General features: G+C 43.2%; 1 protein-coding gene across 4 annotated transcripts in view; it reads left to right on the forward strand.

The window, feature by feature from the left end:
• The window catches only part of GRAMD2B (GRAM domain containing 2B), a 128,379-nt gene that overhangs the window by 82,523 nt on the left and 24,479 nt on the right, over window positions 1-21,377 (forward strand). For 2 of the 4 annotated variants that reach the window (XM_053566314.1, XM_053566315.1), the window contains exons 2-5: window positions 11,837-11,956; window positions 15,405-15,516; window positions 18,771-18,837; window positions 20,157-20,260. In XM_053566314.1, the coding sequence (XP_053422289.1) occupies window positions 11,837-11,956; window positions 15,405-15,516; window positions 18,771-18,837; window positions 20,157-20,260 (403 nt within the window). Of the gene's footprint in view, window positions 1-11,836; window positions 11,957-12,636; window positions 12,680-13,279; window positions 13,285-15,403; window positions 15,517-18,770; window positions 18,838-20,156; window positions 20,261-21,377 lie in introns of those variants that run through there. The other 2 variants (XM_053566317.1, XM_053566316.1) reach the window with 2 other exon arrangements.

Consider the following 21,377-nt stretch of genomic DNA (forward strand, 5'->3'; position numbering starts at 1 on the left):
CTGCCTGTACTCCAAAAAAACCCAAACTTCTCTATTTTCCTGTGTATGAGCCTCTTCTACGTATTTCTGCTTCTGTCTTTCCTTGTATTTCTCATACCTTTATGGTATCACTGTATATCCAAATTATATATACCCAACTTAAATCTCAATTTCTTTGGGCAGGGAGGAGGCCACAATGGCTGTGATGCAGTAATGGAAGGTTCTGATTTTTCCATTCTGAGGAATTGTTTTATTTTTACTGTTTCATACAACACATAGAAATATAATTTACATTTTGGAGGGTTTTTTTTTTTTTTTTTTTGGACAGAAGCTCACTATGTCACCCTTGGTAGAGTGCTGTGGCATCACAGCTCACAGCAACCTCCGACTCTTGGGCTTAAGCGACTCTCTTGCCTCCCAAGGCGCCCACCACAACGCCTGGCTATTTGTTGTTGTTGTTGTAGTTGTCATTGTTTAGCAGGCTGTGGCTGGGTTCGAACCCACCAGCATGGTTATATGTAGCTGGCACCCTAACCACTGAGCTACGGGTACCGAGCTAGCATTTTGGGTTTCTTATACTGAAGTATATTTCTGACAGTGATACTGTGTTCCCTGCTAAATTGGATTAGACATACTGCCCCACTCCCATACAACTAGCTTGAGTCTCCTCTTTACAATTAGAACAGAATTCTGAATTCCTATCTTTATGGCAGATAACCCTTATGACCTGTTTTGTTCTTTATTTATATGCTAAACTAAAATTCACAATAAAGTCTAAGTCCCTTGACAACACAGACTCTGGTATTAGGTTTATACGTAGAGCTCAAACATTTAAAGACAATAAATCCACCCATTTTTATTATCTACTTTGTATTTTGTATCTTTTAATAAGGATATGAATAAAGATTTATAACATTTTGGCCAGGTGTGGTGGCTCACACCTGTAATCATAGCACTCTGGGGGACTGAGGCAGGTAGATTGCTTGAGCTCAGGAGTTCTAGACCAGCCTGAACAAGAGCAAGCAAGACCTTGTTTCCACTAAAAATAGAAAAACTAGCCGCGAGTTGTGGCAGGAGCCTTCAGTGTCAGCTAGGAGGCTGAGGCAAGAAGATTGCTCAAGCCCAAAAGTTTGAGGTTGCTGTAGCAGTGACGCCATGGCACTCTAGCCTGGAGCAACAAAGTGAGGCTCTGTCTCCCATAAAAAAAAATAAATAAATAAAATATTTATAATATTTTAAAATGTTTCCCAAAATAATATAATGTATTAAAATGTTGTAATGAACTTGATCCTACCTCTCCCATCCCCCAGTTGCCTCCTAAGTAACTACCACTTTTAACTATATCTGATTTTAGTTGAAATGGCTACTTCATCATACGTTTAAAAAAAAAAAGTGTGTATGTTGCTCTTTCTTGCTTTATCTGTTTTAAACCTTATCTTTCAACTTCCTGTTTTAATGGAAAAAGAGTCAGCTCACTTACCCTAAATCCCTGCCTCCCCCTGACTCTACTCCCAATTTTTTTTTTTTTTTGAGACAGAGCCTCAAGCTTTCGTCCTGGGTAGAGTGCAGTGGCATCACAGCTCACAGCAACCTCCAACTCCTGAGCTCAAGCGATTCTCCTGCCTCCACCTCCCAAGTAGCTGGGACTACAGGCGCCCGCCACAACACCCGGCTATTTTTTGGTTGCAGCCATCATTGTTGTTTGGCGGGCCCAGGCTGGATTCGAACCTGCCAGCTCAGGTCTATGTGGCTGGTGATAGCCCCTTGAGACACAGGCACCGAGCCCCTACTCCCCATTTTAAGCAGTCATAGTGCTCTGTCTAGCTCCTATTTTCATGCATTTGTCTCTTTAAATATAAAACATCAACCTAAATCTCTTTTTAAAATGACTTTGATTCCCCACTTTTTAGAATAAGATATTAGTAACCTCTGCCCTTTTATCTGCCATTTTTTCCTTTAATAATGTCTTTATCTTCTTTTTTTTTTTTTTCCTCTTCAGAATGCCTATTCTTTTGATATAGAAGTTCCTGGCTGATAGGTCTTGTTTTTCCCTCTTACATTTTCTCCTTTTGAACTCTTGTATCTTTTTTTTATTATTATTAAATCATAACTGTGTACATTGATGCATTTATGGGGTTCAGTGTACTGCTTTGATATACAATGTGAAATGCTTACATTGAACTAAGTAGCACATCCATCACAATTACACTTATTTCTTTCATAGTTTTGAAATGTACCATTGCATCATGCACATTAGGTGAGGTCCCCCCAAATGCTCTCTTTCCTCCCGTATCCCCCTTTCCTCCCCTCCCACTCCTCTTCCCTTATACTTTCTGAACTATAGTTAAGTTTTGACATTCATATGAATGTGTAGGTGTTTATATATTGATTCCATAGCAGTATTGAGTACACTGGATACTTTTTTCCATTCTTGAAATACTTTACTAAGAAGAATATGTTCCAGCTCCATCCAGGTAAACAAAAAAGATATGAAGTCTCCATCTTTTTTATGGCTGCATAGTACTTCCATGGTGTATATATACCACAATTTGTTAATCCATTCATGGGTCAATGGGCACTTGGGGTGTTTTCATGTCTTGGCAATTATGAATTGGGCTGCAATAAACATTCTGGTGCATATGTCTTTGTTGTAAAATAATTTTTGATCATCAGGGCATATACCTAGTTGAGGAATTGCAGGATCAAATGGTAGGTCTACTTTTAGTTCCTTGAGTGTTCTCCAAACTTCTTTCCAAAAAGGTCGTATTAGCCTGCATTCCCACCAGCAGTGTAGAAGCGTTCCCTTCTCTCTGCATCCAAGAACTTCTGTATCTTGATGCCATCTTCTTTTGCTTCCTTGGTTAAATGTATAGGTCTCATTGAGAAGGTGAAGTTAGAGGAAAGGCTTGAAGAGCACGAGAGAGAGAGCCATGTAGCCCTCAGGAGCCTCCCATCTGTGGCAGAGGGAACAGCCGGTGCCCAGGTTTCTGGGGGAGCTGGGACAGGGGCAGGAGTGGGGTGAGTAAAGGAGATCATAGGACCAGGGGACATGTGCAGGACAGCTCCTCAGGTGCCTGGTAGGCTGTGACAAGGTGTCGTCCTATTGAGATTCTCAGGAAGATATGAATTAGAAGTGTCTGGACTTTGTTTTTCTCATTTGCTTATTTCTCTTTAGTTTTCTTCTCTTCATCAAAGTTAGGTTCCCAGGGATTTTACTTTTTTATTCGTTTATCTTGGCCTTTTCTTTCACACTTTAGGTTTTCTTCAAATATCTAACCATCTTTGGTTGCCAATTTCCTTTCTTTTTTTTTTTTTTTTGTAGAGACAGAGTCTCACTTTATGGCCCTCGGTAGAGTGCCGTGGCCTCACACAGCTCACAGCAACCTCCAACTCCTGGGCTTAAGCGATTCTTTTGCCTCAGCCTCCCGAGTAGCTGGGACTACAGGTGCCCGCCACAACGCCCAGCTATTTTTTGGTTGCAGTTCAGCTGGGGCCGGGTTTGAACCCGCCACCCTCGGTATATGGGGCCAGCGCCTTACCAACTGAGCCACAGGTGCCGCCCGGTTGCCAATTTCTTATGTAAGAATAAGAGATGAGGGCAGTGCCTGTGGCTCAAGGAGTAGGGCACCAGCCCCATATACTGGAGGTGGTAGGTTCAAACCCAGCCCCGGCCACAAAAATACTGCAACCAAGAATAAGAGACTAGAAAAAGAAAAAAGATTAAGGAATCAGTGTAGCTGTTCCAGATCGTTGTACATTGGTGCATAGGGAGTTGGCACTTTGAGGCCTGCCTCACTCAAAATGGAAGATGAGGATGTCCCCTCTGCTCGGAGGCTCTGTCCCCCGTACCAGGTGCCCTAAGCTGCTCAGTCTTGTGCATGATGACCCAGCTGATGCTCTTCCCTTTTGAGCCAAGCTCTTGACTATCTGCCATTCAAGGCAGGTGGTGTCAGAGATTTCTCCCAGTTACACCTTTAATTAACTCTAATGTTTTCAGCAACTTCTCACTTACTATTCTTACAGCATCTTACGGGCTTTTGATAAACACATCTCCATTCTCTTGTCTACACTGATGCCCAGACTCTGGACTAAAGCTTCCTTTACTTTGCTGCTTGAGCAGATATTGTACTTCACTTTCTGCCTTCCATTTTTCAGAAATTGGATGAAATTGCTCGTCTACTGATGGTTTCCCTCCACTATTGTATCAGGATTATTACTTCCTTTACAAATACTCATTTCAAAGGCCTTACAAAGGAGGGACAAACATTTGTGTTCCCATTCTCCTTCTAGAACTGGAAGCCTGTCAGATTTCATTGACGGCTTTGCAGAAGTCAAAAATACTGTGCTTTTTTGCATTCTTTTTATTCATCTCCCAGTAAGCCTATCAACAACAAAAATATTACTTTAGCATTATTATTTTATTGTAGTGTCACGCTGACCCCTCATATCCACTTTTTTCTAAATGTTTAAAGATAAAAATGTCAGCCGGGCGCAGTGGCTCACATCTGTAATCCTAGCACTCTGGGAGGCCGAGGTGGGTGAATTGCCTGAGCTCAGAGTTCAAGACCAGCCTGAGCCAGAGTGAGAGCCATCTCTAAAAATAGTTGGGCGTTGTGGTGGGCGCCTATAGTCCAGCTACTTGGGAGGCTGAGACAAGAGAATCACTTAAACCCAAGAGTTTGAGGTTGCTGTGAGCTAAGATGCCACGGACTCTGCCGAGGGTGACAAAGTGAAACTTTGTCTCAAAAAAATTAATTAATTAATTAAATAAATTAGAAAGTCAATTCTACAATGTTGCCAAGAAGGTGTGATACAGTTATAAGAATTTTTTTCCTAAATGTTTCCGTCAGCCAATTAGCAAATTGGCAAATGCATATATAAACAGCTAACTCAGAAAACAGGATTTTTTTTAAAAGCTCTTAAATATGTGAAAATGTACTCAACTTCCAAGAAGAAAAATGCAAATTAAAACAGTTATGGGGCCCAGCCTCAGTGGCTCACACCTGTATTCCCTGCACTTTGAGAGGAGGAGGTGGGAGGATTGCTTGAGCTTAGGAGTTCAAGGCTGCAATGAGCTATGATTCTACTGCTTGGTGCACTCTAGCCGGGGTGACAGTGTGAGACCCTGCCTCAAAAAAATTTTTTCTTAAATTTTAAAACCTGACCTGGAAATTTTTTTTTTTTTTGCCACTGACCCTTACTCTGTTAGGCTAGAATACAACATCAATCATAGGTTACTACATCCTGGAGTTCTTGGGTCCAGCGATCTTCCCACCTGAGCCTCCCAAGTAGCTGACACTATCTATAGGTGCCCACCATTGCACCCAGTGAACTTTCTTTTTTCTTAAATTTTTTTTTTTCTTTTTTTTGAGACAAGAGTCTCAAGCTGTCGCCCTGGGTAGAGTGCCATGTGGCATCATAGCTCACAGCAACCTCCAACTCGGACTCAAGCAATCCTCTTGCCTCAGTTTTTCTATTTTTAGTAGAGACGGGGTCTTGCTTTTATAGCTCAGGTTGGTCTCAAACTCATGAGTTCAATCAGTCCACCCGCCTTGGCCTCCCAGAATGCTAGGATTACAGACCTGAGTCACCGCACCTGGCCCCAGTGAACTTTTTATTTTTATTTTCATTTTTATTTATTTATTTATTTATTTATTGAGACAGAGTCTTACTGTGCCTCCAGTAGAGTGCCATGGCGTCACAGCTCTCAGTAAGCTCAAACTCTTGGGCTTAAGCAATTCTCTTGCCTTAGTCTCCCAAGTAGCTGGAACTACAGGCACCTGCCACTACGCCCAGCTATTTTTTTTTTTTTTTTTTTTTTTGCAGTTTTGACCGGGGCTGGGTTTGAACCCACCACCTCTGGTATATGGAGCCAGCACCCTACTCCTTTGAGCCACAGGTGCTGCCCGGCTATTTTTTTTTTTTTTATTGTTAAATCATAGCTGTGTACATTAGCACAATCAAGGGGTACAATGTGCTGGTTTCATGTACAATCTGAAATATTCTCATCAAACTGTTCAACATAGCCTTCATGGCATTTTCTTAGTTATTGTATGAAGACATTTGTGTTCTGCATTTAGTAAGTTTCGCCTGTACCCATTCTAAGATGCACCGTAGGTGTGGCCGGCTATTTTTTTTTTTTTATTGTTGTTATAGTTGTCATTGTTTTTGGCAGGCCCTGGCTGGGTTCAAACCTACCAGCCTGTGTATGTGGCCAGTGCCCTAACGGTTGAGCTATAGGTGCCGAGCCTAACTTTTTATTTTTTGTAGAGATGGGGTCTCACTGTATTGCCCAGGCTGGGATTTTTTTAAACCTCTCACATTTGCAAAGATCAAAAAGTTGTATACTATGATTATCATTATTTGATTATCATTATTTCATGTTCTAGTATTCTGTTAGGTACTTTGAAATACCCTTTTTAAGTGTAATACTTGATTAGTGAGCGTGCATAAACACTGCTATATATTGTGGGTGTGGATCACAAAATCTCTACTGAAGGCAATTTGGCAATAACTGTAACATTTTTTAAATCATATACTTTTTGACGCAGTTCCATTTAAAGGAAATTAGCCTATGGATATATTCAGACACATAATAAACAGATAAAGGCATTTATTGCAATGTTGTATGTATTTACAAAAGACTAAAATCCACCTCCGTGACCATCAATAAGGAACTGGTTAAATTCCAGGGCATCCATTTCAGTGGAACTCCATGTAGTCATTAAAAAGAATGAGGAAGGCCTGTGTGTACTGATAGAGAAAAGACACTGAGATATAGTAAGTTAACAAAAAGAAAAGTACAGAATAGCATGGTATCTATCATTTGTGCTTTAAAAATCTGCATATATGCACAGACTCACCCCAGAAGGACACACAGCTTAGTGGGAATAGTAGGTACCTCTGTGGAGAGAAACAGGGTGGAAGGGAAATTTGTTTTTCCATTTGTAACTTTAAAATTTTGTACTCATGTGTATAATTCCTATTCAGAAGTAAATATTAAAAATGGATAAATAATAAAATTCGATCTATAGCTAAATAAAATGTAAAGTGTCCGGACAAACATATACTATCTCAGAATTATAAGTGGAAGGCTATTTTTCTTGACTCATGAAACTCTAAGATATTCTAAGTTGACAAAACTGGAGAAGCTAGAGGGTCTCCCAGTTGTGCTGGTCTCCAGTACTCCCTCCTGCACTTCTGTATCCCTTCCTACTTCCTTCTTTTGGTCACTGTGATCTCTCTTGTTATTTGTACCATGGCTGGTGCCCAGCAGTCCCCAGGCCCTGGTCTGTCTCTGTAGCCCAGCTCTTCCCTGCCAGCAGTGAGTTACTAAGCAGGCTGCAGGCCAGAGCAAGGGTCTGTAAGCCCTCAGGTGTTTGGTGAGTCCCAGCACCAGCCTAGTTTTCAGTACAGAGTTTCAGCAACACTCTACTTGCAGAGACCTGGCCTTAGCCACAACAATCCCATTTCCAAGTATTGATCCTATGGATATGCTCTGGTGAAACATCTTCTATTATATCTTCAAGGCACTTCTTGGCTTTGGTTTGTCAAGACTGTGATTTTCTGGGAGGCGGAAGAGGGTGGGTTGCTTGAGCTTAGGAGTTTGAGACCAGCCTAAGCAAGAACCAGACCCTGTCTCTAAAAATAGGCATTGTGGAGGACACCTGTAGTCCCAGCTACTCAGGAGACTGAGGCAGGAGGATCACTTGAGCCCAAGAATTTGAGATTGCTGTGAGCTGTGACAACATGGGACTCTACCAAAGTGAGACGCTTATCTCAAATAAAAGACTGTCATTTTTAAAATGATGATCAAGGATGTTTTTTAAACGATAGTGGATGTAAAACTCCCCCTACCTATCCTACCATAAGGAAGTCTGTGACATATTTTATGCCTTAGCTTACACTAATTTAACATGAAGGTAGACTCAAACACAGGACATCATCACTGTAATTAGAAACGAACACGCCTTCTAGGACTGAGTCACAGTGAGGCACTTGTCTCCATTCACCTGAGCTGTGGTTTAATCATAGCTTATAGAGGCTTCTGCCCGACAGCCACTTATTTACCTGGACTCAACGTAATGATGCCTTAATATAACACATTCTCAGCCGGAGGACAAAGGGCCTAGGAGAACGACCTGACGAGAGAAAGGGGTACTGACTTTACCTAAAACTCAGGGGCTGTCTCTCCATGTCCATTCATTCCACGGAAGAATTCCAATTTTGAAAAATGTGAAATGTTCATATTTAAATCATCACCATTATACTAATGAGGTCTGTAGGAAGTGACAGATACTTAGCTGTTGATAGGACGGCCCAACCTGTTTCTGTATTTATAAATTGTGTAATAGTGTGTGGCAGTGATTTACCGAAACCAGCAACAGGTAATAACAATGCTATCCCCTAAACAGTTGTGAAGTCAGGCTTAGTGGGTACAAGCGTGACTGTCTCACTGCTCTGAAATTCCCCCAGAAAAGCTTTCAGGGCTCATTACTGATGCTTAAATTGGGTTGAAGCTGGGAGAAGAAGTCACCTACCAAGGCCAAGTGGAGGTTGATCCTCTGTTTTCAGCATCTACTGGTGCTCCTATGGATACTTAAAACTGTCAACTCACTTCCCTGTCTCGCCTACAAAGCTCTGTGCACCCTGCTGGCAGGAACCAGTTCAGTAAATATTTATTGAAAGAGGAGACTTGGGTTTTTTCATTTACTCTTTTAGTTGACAATTGTAGTCACCATCCCTGAAAGGGCTTTGTCTTCTTATTTTTAAAAAACTTAATTTCCTTATTATCACGATTCAAATGAAATCTGTTCAGCTTCATTGGCAGTAATGTTAACGTTACCCAGAAGCCTTGAGGAAGTGTTCTGTTTCCCTTCCACACTCTGTTCACGTAAACACAGACATGTCTCTGTGATCAGATTCTATATATTACAGTTCCAGTCTGCTACTGACAAGACTTCCAAGATAAGGGGCACTTGCAGGAATAATCTTGCCTGGGTTAGGAATTAAATTGCAAACCTACAGCACCTCCAAGTAAACATAAGCTGAGATTGAATTGGTGCATAGACAAATTTCACTTTCTCTTTGAGATACTAGGTAATTAATTCACATCAATCAACACCTAAATCAATATCAATTAATCAACATCAATTAATTCACATCAATCAACGCCACTCTAAGCAAAATGCTGAGTGCTGTGGGAAAAACAGATGTTCCCTTCCTTAGCTAGATAACTAAGACATTTATTTGGGAGAAGGATAAGGCATTAGTTGGTTAGGTGCCTGCCCCTGGGCCAGGCTTGCAAAAAAAGTGCTGAATACCAAGGCCAAGTTTAAGGAAAAGTGCAGGAGAGAATATCTACATAGAGGCTATGTTAAGTTGACCGCAAGGGCATGCTCTGTCACTGAAAGACCTCGTTTGGGTAGGATGGTACAGAGTCATGGGCTGTAATCTCAACGCTAATCTTGGGGACCTGAACTAGGACTGCCGCTATGTGGATGAGCACTTAGCACCCTGCAGTGTGCAGAAGTGCCTGACCACAGAAGGTTAAGGTCGAGGAGGGGCTGAAATGCAGCCTGAGCTTTGCTGTCTTTGCACCTTTGCCGTTTCTGCCTAGAGCAAGAGGTACCTTATCTCTGCCAGGGGCACCTTTTTCTGAGTGGTTCTGAGCAGGAGTGGTTCTGTGTATATAAAGGACAGCTGGGGCTCTCTCCACCTCTAAGTCTCAATCTGACCCTGCATAAAATTCACCAAGTACTTGAATGAATTTTGAGAGGGATAATTGAAGTTCCGCACATGCTCTCCCTGCTCAGAGATGGCATCTTAGGTAGACGCCTGCCTGATGGTTTTGAAGAATAGAGGTGGTGGGGGGTGGGGTAGAGAAAAAAGGCAAAAACACACTCTAAGATCCTTAACTGTTCTAAAATTCTTTGATTTCATAGATGAAACTTGACACTAAGTTTAACAAAGCCCAATTATTTTATTTTAAACCAAAGAAACGTTTTCCTAATAGCATCTGAGAGCCTTCCGTGTACTTTTTGTCATTCATTAATAGACTGAGCCCTTCAGTTGTATAAGACTTAACTGTTTTAAATCCTTTGAGAAAAACTGAAGAGATGCAAGGTTGTGCCTCAGGTGTTTGCCTACTTAGGAAAAAGAAGTGCTTACTACAAAATGAGAGTGTCAACCACAGGTAGGGCCATTAGATCCCTTGTCAGATGCACTTGGTCTTGATTTCCATGCTAGGTTGGGACTTCTCGTGGTTGGCTGCAAACGTCAGAGGCTGTGAAGAGTGGTAAGCAAATAACCACAGAGCTGAGGTTGAGCAGTAACATTTCCTGCCTGAGCGCTCATATGTGGGTAAAAATACCAAATTGAGGGTAAATCAGGACTAAAATTAGTCAATCTTGTCACGGCAATACCGTCTTCATGGGACTGCTGGCCCCATGGAGTTCTCACTTCTTCAGAAGTAAGTTTTGTGGGATTTTTGCTGCCCAGGCTGACAGCCCCGAAGGTCTGAGCCAGATGTAACATTTTATGTTCTCCTTTTAGCATCCCTTCCTCTCCCATGCCCCACACTAGAAATGGCTCCCCCTGGTTCTCTGAAGGTGGCAGCTACCACCCAATGAGCTGCTTCTGCACCCGCCACACCAGCTGTCCTGGCAAACCTTTTTTTTTTTTTTTTTGAGACAGTTTTACTCTGTCACCCTGGGTAGAGTGCTATGGTGTCATCATAGCTCACAGCAACCTCAGTCTCTTGAACTCAAGATCCTCCTGCCCAGGCCTCTCCAGTAGGCAGGACTAAAGGTACCTGCCTGGCTAGTTTTTTTATTTTTAATAGAGATGAGGTCTTACTCTTCTTCAGGCTGATCTCAAAGTTCTGTGCTCAAGGGATCCATCTACCTTGGCCTCCCAGAGTTGCAGGATTACAGGTGTGAGCCACCATGCCTGCCCATGCAAACCCTCCTACCCACCTTCCCTTTGACTCCTCACCTCTCTGTGTTACTAGGGCAGACCTAGTTTTTCTGAAGCCTTGATCATGACTGTATTCCAGCACTTCCCCTAGACCTCTGGTTAGGATAAAGATGAATAATATTGCTGCCCCAGTACGGAGGTCTCACACTGAAGAGTTAGGGTGACAAGTAGATGGGTAGGTGATTGGGAAGGGGGGAGGGGAGAGAGAGAGAACACCATGGCCTTACAGATGGACAGAACTGAGTTTGAATTCCAACTAAGGTAGATGCTAGCTCGTAACGTGGGCAAGATATCCAGTGAGAGCGTGAGATTCCTCATCCGTAAAATGAGGGTAATAATTCCTACCTAGCCTAAGGTGGTTGTAAAATTATACACTGTCAATTGCTTAGGGAAGTGCTTGGTTAAAACAACAAACACCCTAAGTGGGACCCAGGTAACTACAACAAAAGGTGATAAGTGACATAAGAGAAGTACAAACAAAGGGGGTGGGGGTTCCCAGCAGGACGGTGCACACCTGTAGGAGGCCACACATGAACAGGTGCCTGTGTTCAGGGGCCCTCCCAGCCTCCAGGTGATCTGCTGCCCCGGCACAGCCTGGCAGAGCAGAGCTGGACAGCACAGGGCCTGCAGGCTCAGACCAGGAGCCAGCAAGTCCCCACATAGCTGACATTTACAGGAGAAGCAGGACCTGCAGCTACAGCCCCTGAGGCACCAGGCTAGAAGTTAGGATGGAGACTGGGAAAGTGCTCAGCCCTGAAAGTTGACTGGCCTGTCAGTGGGGACTGAAGATCATTCCACTCTCCAGAATTCAGGGTCGCTTCATTTTTCCTTCCACTTCCCTCTGGATGTCTAAGGTAAAGTGTTTTTCTCTCTTCTCCAGCTCAGAGGCTGAGAATGGTGTGGAGGAGAAAAAGAAAGTCTGCAGGTCGCCAGCAGCCCAGTCTCCTACCCCATCCGTGGAGGCTGAGTCCCCAGACCAGAAGAGAATCATTTGCCTGCGGTGAGTGCTCAGTTGACTCTCTTTGTCCTCTTTTGCCCCTTGGGAGGGAGGGTTTGCTGGAGGAGCAGGTATTTCCGGTTGTATGGTCATCGTTGAGACACGAACATAAAGTAGAGACAGATAGTGCACCTGAGTCCTGGATACCCAGGTGCCTTGTCCTAGCAGTGTCTCTTTCTCTGTGGACCCTGCCATCTATAGACACCTGCCCTTTCTGAAAGCACTGACTTTGCCAACAGATGAAACCAGATGGCCTGGTATCACGCATGGATTCATAACACACCACGGCAGGCTGACCAGGATGGAGTGTCTGCCCAGCCTCTGGGTGTGCACACCTGGGTCTCACTTTCTGCTTTTCCATGTCCGCCTGGCAGAGAGGGCAGGGAGCTGGTTTGGTCCTGGAGCTGGAGGGGAGAGATGGTTTTGAGGCCTGTAGCTCTCGCCCCCGTCACTCTCAGAGGCATTAACTACCAAACAGAGACTTTAAGTTGTTTTTTTAGCCCTTAAAAGGGAATGATTAAACCGCGGTCAGTGATGGGAAAATGAGATTTTTAATCTGTACTGAGTAGAGGAATTATTGTTGTCCAGCCCCCTGGTTAGAACTGCTTCCTTCTACTTCTTTGGGCCCCTGCTAAGGGATGAGGCATTAACTCTTGCTTTTCTCTTCCTTCCTGGCTCCCCAGCCCATGTCTTCTCTCCAAACCTATGCTTTATTCAAGACCAAGCGTAAGTCTTCAACTCTTCCCCTCAATTTTCCTTCTCTGATTCCCAAGTTCTGTCCCCATCTTTTCTACATGTCTGTTTTGTGGCATCTCACTTCAATTGATTCTTCTCTAGTTGTTTCCTATCAGAGCATCAAGCCTCACTCACCCAGCTATTCTCCTCACAACAGCACGACACATGCTTTCTCGTACCTTCTACCACTGTTGACCAGCTCCAGCAGCCACTTTAAAAAAGCACTGTTGATTTTACTCTGCCTTCCCCAGACAGCAGTGAAAAGCATATACTCATCAGCAGAGCACATGGGCTGAGCTTCCCGGGAGTGTGCTCTGCACAGTCACAAACCCCATGCTCAATTTAATGCTCTTCCCTCCCTGACTAGAAATTCTTCAGTACTTTTATATAAGGGGCCCCAGATCTTCACTCTGCACTGAGCTTCTGGTCCTGCTTATGGTCATTTATAGAAAATGAGTGTAATATGCATGAGAAAACCCACAGAAATCAATACCATGTGCATAAGCGTCTACAGTGAATAAGCCATGCCTCCAGCCCCCAGACTACAGAAATTACCAAGGGTAGATAGAGCCCCCTTGCGCCTCACATTTGCCTGCAGGCAGTAATGGTGTTTTATTATTATTATTATTTCAGATTGATAATAAGGGTACAAACAATTAGGTTCCCTTGTTTGCATTTATTAGGTAAAGTGCAAGTTGCAGTTGAGCCCTTGACCCAGGAGGTGTGCCATGTACCCCTACCTCATGCACCTCAGGTGGGAGCTCACCAAGCCTCCTTCATCTTCCCCTCTCACCCCTCCCAGGCCATAACTCTTCAAAAGGTCTGATTTTGGGGGGGGGGGGCAATTTCATTAACATTTATTAACTTGAGTCAGTAGAGTTGATAAATTCAAATTAGTGAATAGTATAAATAGGAAGTAAGTTGGCATTTGTAAAAATTATTTTATTTTTGAGTACAAATGTTCACTTATAGCTTCCCCAAAAAAGTAATTCCTAGAATTCCCAGGGAATTTATATCTGTGAATAAGTTCAAGGGACTGTAGCTGAAATGAAACCCATCTACCATGAATTGCTGACAAATATTTTACCTGTGATTTGAGTGTTGTGAAATCACAAACTGTTGTGGCTAGAAGGGGATTAGGACATAAGATCCATCTTTTTATAGCTAAAATAAAAAAAAAAAAAAAACAGCCTAATATCTCTGTAACTTCCATCATTTCTGTCACTCTGTGACCCCAAATATACCGCCTGAATTACTTTGGATTCTTTTTTTTGAGACACCATCTCAGTCTGTTGCCCCAGGCTGGAGGGCGATGGCATCACAGCTCACAGCAACCTCCAACTCCTGGGCTTAAGTGATCCTCCCACCTCAGCTTCTGAGTAGCTGGGACTACAGGTGCCCACCACAATGCCACCCAGCTAGATTTTCTACTTTCAGTAGAGACAAGGTCTTGCTCTTGTGCAGGCTGGTCTCAAACTCCTGAGCTTAAGCAGTCCACCCACCTTGGCCTCCCAGAGAGCTAGGATGGCAGACGGCCGGCCAACTTCAGATTCTTCTTAAATCTACTTTGAACCAAATCCTTTCTCACCAAGCATCACTTCTTCTTCTTTTTTTTTTTTTTTTTATTAAATCATAGCTGTGTACATTGATATGATCATGGGGCATCATTCACTAGCTTTACAGACCGTAAATGGTCTGTAACCAAGCATCACTTCCACGAATGATATTGTGAAATCATGGATTCCCTGAGCTGTTTCCCCTAACAAATGATAAAGCAACTGTATAATATAAAAGTTGTTTGTGTAGGGCGGTGCCTGTGGCTCAAGGAGTAGGGCCTCGGCCAAAAACTGCAAAAGAAAAAAAAAAAAGTTGTTCGTGTTAATACTTCTAAAAATCACGCATTCCACTTTGAAATGTGTTTTTAACTATCGGGTTGAAGATATGTGAAAATTTATACATCTACTAAAATGGACAGCCAGAGCTAGAATCATTTTATAAAGAAACCCTAGAGCTCTCTGTTCTGCCTTTAACAGGATAAAAGGAGATTTGACTTCAGACATCTCTTGCTCCTCTTTTTTTTTTCCTTGATTTCTTTTTCACTTTTACTGTTTTCCTGCTGTGAACTGTTTTGTCTGTCTTTTCCTTATGCCCAATTCCGCGTGTCCCGTCAGGCCCAGAACACTAAACCCACCTCCCTCTTTTGTTCTTCCCTTCCCTCCTAGCAGACTTTCTGTCTCTCCACCTCTTAACTCCTGTGACGTGTACTGTTGTGATACGGCCTTTTTGAAAACATGTTTGATGGCTGTGTCCACAGGCTCCTTGAGGATAAAGATTGTCTTGTGAGCCCCGGGGTATTTAACACAAAGCCTCACTCAATTAATACTTGTTAAATATTAGTGGAATTCTGAAACAAAAATATTCTTTGATTAAACTACAGCTGCAATTCTGTTTAGTAATTTGCATTGAGTACTCTTCTTTATACTGATTGAAACACTTAAAATGACGTACTGTTACAGCTTGATTGTTATTTCTCCCTTTGTAAGTTATCCTGTCTACAGGTTGTGATTACAGCCTGCTGAAATCACCCCCGTCTCTTAAAACACATGCTATGTAAATGCCTTCAGAGTATCATGAATGACTATTGATATCTAGAAGAGAGAGAGAGAGTGGCATAAAAAGTGGATTTTATTGACTATCTGGAGTTTTCTTTCCCCAGGTCAAAATCCAGTTTTGAGGGTGCCTCTTTAGCAGGTGATAAGAACGACTGTAAAACAGAAAGCAAAACTGACCCAAAGGCTGAAAGGAAAAAGTCTTGTTCTTCTAGCCAGGTAATTTGGGAATCGAATTTATATTGTCTGGGGTGGTAGAACGACTGAAGCCAGTGTTAAGAAGGAATTCAAGTATGGAGCGTCCTGCTGACCTGACAGAGACTAAGGGAGACATAGAGTTTAAAGAACAGAAGAGCTCACCAGCGGTCAGTTTTTCACCAATGTTGTGTGTCAGGACTGGCCTTTCAGCACATGCTAAGCGGTAGTGAGTTCCATGCTATGGCCCTCAACTCTGACAAGTACCCAGAGACCTGGGGCCAAGGCATCCTCAGGATTGTCTAATAATCAGCAAGACAAGGTATTAAAATTGAAGGGTCTGAAAAGGCACCTGCCTGAACAGAAGGCCAGCTGCATACAGGAGAGGAAGCCCTGGGGAGACAGAGGGTCATGATTCTCCTCCAGAAGTAATTAGGGTTCTGCTCTAAAATGCACCCAGCTAGGAAACAAAGCCCAATTCCATGGAGTATGGTATATTTACTGGGCCCAGGAGTTTGGGGATTTTTTTTTTTTTTTTGACACCTCACCCTTAAATACTCAAATAGGTGTCCCCTAAGAGCTAAATCAAAAAACTATATTGACACACACAAGAAATTTAACTAAAGAAATATATTAAAATGTTAACATACAATCATTTTTGTATTTCCACAGTTGTTCCGGTAATGATGTCCTTTATAAAGATATTTTTATTTCCTCTCCAGGATCCACTCAAGAGTCACATACTGCATTTCTTTGCTATGTTGCTTCGAATTTAGATAGGACCTTTTCGTGCCTTTTTTCACATTGACATTTTTGAAGAGTCTGTGGCCTAGGATATTTTATTTTATTTTATTTTATTTTTTTGGCCGGGGCTGGGTTTGAACCTGCCACCTCCGGCATATGGGACCCGCGCCCTACTCCTTGAGCCACAGGCGCCACCCAAGCCTAGGATATTTTAAATCCTATATACACGGCCAGGCAAGGTGGCTCATGCCTGTAATCCTAGCACTTGGGAGGCCAAGGCAGGTAGATTGCCTGAGCTCACAGGTTCAAGACCAGCCTGAGCCCAAGTGAGACCCCTGCCTCTAAAAATAGCCGGGTGTTGTGGTGGGCGCCTATAGTCTCAGCTACTTGGGAATTTCTTGAGCCTAAAAGTTTGAGGTTGCTGTGAGCTATGACACCACAGTACTCTACTGAGGGCAACAAAGTGAGACTGTGTCTCAAAAAGAAAAAAAAATCCTGTATGCAAGCAATGCTTATTATAGACTATTAAAAACAAAATTTCTGGGCGGCACCTGTGGCTCAAAGTGGTAGGGGGCCAATCCCATATGCCGAAGGTGGCAGGTTCAAACCCAGCCCCGGCCAAAACCCACAAAAAAAAAAAAAAAAATCTCTCATTGAACACCCAGCTTAAATCGAGGTATCTTTCAGGATACAAAATGTACTCCTAGAAAATAGACTGAGATGATTTACACCATATAAGGTATTAGCTGACTTGCGGGGACCGTACAGCAGTAATGGGGCCAGTTTGGCCACTGAGGCCACTCCTGATTTGAGTAACAAACCGTCTGGTGCTACTCATGTTTATCTGTCTATTCTCCTTACAAGTCTTCTGTCCAGAAGCATCCTGTGAGACAGAGTGATCCTGGGCAGAGGACTCAGCTTACCTTACACTCCTTATAGCTGTGTGGTACCACTGATGTCACTCATATCCCTGAGACACCATGTCCCAATCCACAGTAGGGACTTCACCTTCCCAGGTTTATTGTGAGGGTGATGTTTGTGAAAGCATTTTACAAACTGTAAAGTGTGGGTTATATACAGTATTGTTGTTGTCATAGTTATGAAACAAATGCCTTGAAAACTAAGTGATTTACAGTTTTTCAGGGTCTTGGGCCTTCTCCTGGCCTAGAGAGTGAAGTCTTTGTATTAAATTCAAGTATTTTGTTTGTTTGTTTCTTTATTTGTTTTTCTGAGACACAGTCTTACTTTATTGCCCTCAGTAGAGTTCCGTGGCGTCATAGCTCACAGCAACCTCAAACTCTTGGGCTCAAGCAATTCTCTTCTCTCATGTTTCATTTTTAGTAGAGATGGGGTCTCCATCTTGCTCAGGCTGGTCTCGAACTCATGAGCTCAAGCCATCCTCTTGCCTTAGCCTCCCGAGTAGCTGGGACTACAGGTGCCTGCCACAACACCCGGGTATTTTTAGAGATGAGGTCTTGCTCTTACTCAGGCTGCTCTCACACTCCTGATCTCAGGCAGTCTACCTGCCTTGGCCTCCAGAGTGCTAGGATTACAGGCCTGAGCCTTAGCACAGGCCTTCAAATACAAGTATGAAAGCCCATTCATGGCTAAGGAAATGGCTTCATGGCAATAACACAGTAGGAATAGTGACCATACACTGTCCTAGGCGATGGCTACATTATCCCATTTAAGCCTGAGGGCATCCCTTTGAGGAAGGTAAAGTTTTTGTCCTTGGGCTTAGGATAGTCAGATGTGGCCCAGGGAGGTAAAGTGACTAAGCCATGATCTCACATCGAGGAAGACGTACAGCCAAGACTTAACTCAGGTCTATCTGACTGGCAAAGCTTTTAACCACTGTGCTCTTCTCAGAGTACATGCTTAAATCTTTAGTGCCTTGGGATCCGGTGCCTTCCCTAGTGAAACTCCTTAGCACTCATCCCATTTCTAATCAAGGACATCCTTGTCCAGTCCTGTTGCCCCAGCAGAAGGCTGACCACCAGCTGCTTCCCTTTGTTCAACCAGCAAGGCATTAATCTTGTTGGAAAATGAAACATTTGCACCCCAACTTCTGCTGCGCTTTTTACTGAAGGCTTGTGTTAGAAATTATAAGGACAGAGAGAATTTCTAAAGATACTATTAAAGAGCCAGAAGTGGTGGCTTGGTGTGCCTATAATCCTAGCACTCTGGGAGACCAAGGCAGGAGGGTCACTTGAGGCCAGCAATTGGAGACCAGCCTGAGCAAGAAGAAGACTCCATCTCTACAAAAAAAAAAAAAAAAATAGCTGGCCATGGTGGTATGCACCATAGCTACTCGGGAGGTTGAGGCAGAAGGATCACTTGAGACCAGGAGTTTGAGGTTGCTGTGAGCTGTGATGACACCACTGCACTGTAGTCCAGGCAATAGAGCGAGACCTTGTCCCCAAAAAAGACTATTAAGAAAAGGAAACCTTGTTGTTTACTTTAAATTGACATGAAAAATTGTGATTTTCGTGAGAGGTGAAAGCAGTAATGCCCGTGTTTTGTTCTCTTCGTAGTACAAAGCAAATATGCACTTTCACAAGTTGTTTCTCGATGTTCCAACTGAAGAACCACTGAGGCAAAGTAAGTTTGGACCTGTGTGATACTTTAAGCTACATTTTTGAAAGTTGATAATTAGTTTTGAGGAGGAAAGCAGGCCCCGTCCAGGGACGGAGTCATCGGGTGGAGCAGGTTTGTGCAGGTCGTGTCGTAACGGTAACGCTAGCCTCGTCAGCTTCAGCAAGCACCTGGAGAGAGGAGAGGGAGAAACAGAATCTCTCACGCCATGCGGACTCACCCAAGATGGTTCCAGGAGGATATCCCCACCTTCTGTGTTTATTACGGAAATGCACATGGTTGATTTATTTTGGGTTTTAGGATAACAAGCCTGGGGCAAGAGAGGCCACTAGAAGAGGCTAAAAGGAGGCTCGGTACCTGTAGCATAGTGGTTAGGGTGCCAGCCACATACACTGAGGCTGGCGGGTTCAAACCCAGGCCTGGCCAGCTAAACCACAATGACAACTACAACAAAAAATAGCCGGTGTTGTGGCCAGCACCTGTGGTCCCAGCTATTTGGGAGGCTGAGGCAAGAGAATCACTTGAGCTCAAGAGTTGGAGGTTGCTGTGAGCTGTGATGCCACAGCACTCTACCTAGGGCGATGTAGTGAGACTCTGTCTCAAAAAAAAAAAAAAAGAGGCTAAAATGAAACTGACATCCTTAGCCAGGGACAGATACCTGCTGATGTCACTTGGACGGGTGTGAGGATCACTCCTAAACATCTTGCCCGGGTGCTAGTTAGTTAGGAACCTGCTCTGAGCCTGGGCAACATCATAAGACCCCATATCAAAAAAAAAAAAGGAAGAAGAGAAAGAAAGGAAGGAAAGAGGGAAGGAAAAAGCGCCTAGTCTGGTCTGCACTGGTTCATCCAGGGGCCCAAAATTCCATTCTAGGCTCTTAATATACAAATGTTAAGGCAAGATGCTGGGTTCCTGCCATGATCTCCAAACAGGTGGTGTAGGTCCCGTGCTCTTCCCTCAACAAGATCTATTCCAAAAAGAGTCATTAGAACCCCTGGGAAGAAGGGGGGCAGGTATGCTAGTATCAGCCCACGGGTGACACCCCAACCCTCATAGGGCAGATTTTTGAGACACCATTCTTAGTCTCTCACGGGCAATGGTAGATTTGCCTTTCCATTTTAATTTCTCCACTAAAGTTTGTAACACTTTTGAGTTGAAAAAGAAACTAGTCTCCACATCTTTCTTCCAGTAAAAATGACTACAAAAGATGTAATAGATCTTTTGAGAATATTATCTGTGCCTATCCTGAGTCACCAAAATATAACACAGTCTGTATTTTCGATGGAAAATTCCAAATAACACTATACCTGTATATATTCCCCCAGGCTTTACCTGTGCTCTACAGAAAGAAATACTATACCAAGGAAAGCTCTTTGTATCAGAAAACTGGATTTGTTTCCATTCCAAGGTCTTTGGAAAAGACACAAAGGTTGGTATGATTTTTTTCTTTTTTAAAGCTAACTCCGCAAAAAAAAAGGGGGGAAAAAGAAGCTATAGTTTATTGTATATATATTGTAAAGATTAACTGGTTTAAATTTAGCTATATTTATAAATACTCGTATCATAGTTATACCTTTATACCAAGTTTTCCTCAGTTATAATTCAAACACTATAGGTTCTTAGTGCCGGAGGCACTGCCCCCCTTGTGCTGCAAGTACCCCTCTCTCATTCATTGTTCATATATACACATAATACCTGTCCCGCAACCACACCCCAAATCCTTTTACCCACATGTCATCAGAGAACACTCAAAGTTGTTTATATAGAGGGTGAGCCATAATTTAACTCAAAGACATTTGTTGAAACCAGAGGAATTTTTTTAAGAAACATTCATTTTTGTACCATATTTCTACAGTTACCATCAGAGACAATAAGCATAAGACAAAAAGCTACTTAGGCTCGGCGCCTGTAGCTCAAGCAGCTAAGACACCAGTCACATACACCAGAGCTGGCGGGTTTGAATCCAGCCCGGGCCTGCCAAACAACAATGACAACTACAACCAAAAAATAGCCGGGCATTGTGGCAGGTACCTGTAGTCCCAGCTACTTGAGAGGCTGAGACAAGAGAATCACTTAAGCAAGGAGTTGGAGGTTGCTGTGAGCTGTGATGCCACGGCACTCTACCCAGGGCAACAGCTTGATGCTCTGTCTCAAAAAAAAAAAAAAAAACTATCAGAGACAATAAGCGTCTTATCAGAGGCCACTTTGTACCCTGACCAGCACAAAGTGCACAGGAATTGAAGTGATTTCAGGCTGGGCTTGGGAGCCGGATATCTATAATCCCGAGTATACACCAATAGAACATCTTCTCATTCTAAGCACAGCTTTGGGGGAACAGAGGTGCCTGGCACCCTAAGCCATTAAGGAGACTAGCCTGAAGAAACTGGCAGTGTGCCTAAGGCACTGCCTTCTAAACCAAGGCCCTTGGGACTGTGGCATCAGAAGGCAAAAGATAAGGTCATCCCACTCGCTGACATTTTTTACCTTTGAGCTCCGAGTTCATCACAGTTCACTCAGGCCTCCGGAATAAGGACTCAGACAAACAC

The sequence above is a fragment of the Nycticebus coucang genome, chromosome 17 (assembly GCF_027406575.1).
Source record: "Nycticebus coucang isolate mNycCou1 chromosome 17, mNycCou1.pri, whole genome shotgun sequence".
Taxonomy (NCBI): Eukaryota; Metazoa; Chordata; class Mammalia; order Primates; family Lorisidae; genus Nycticebus; species Nycticebus coucang.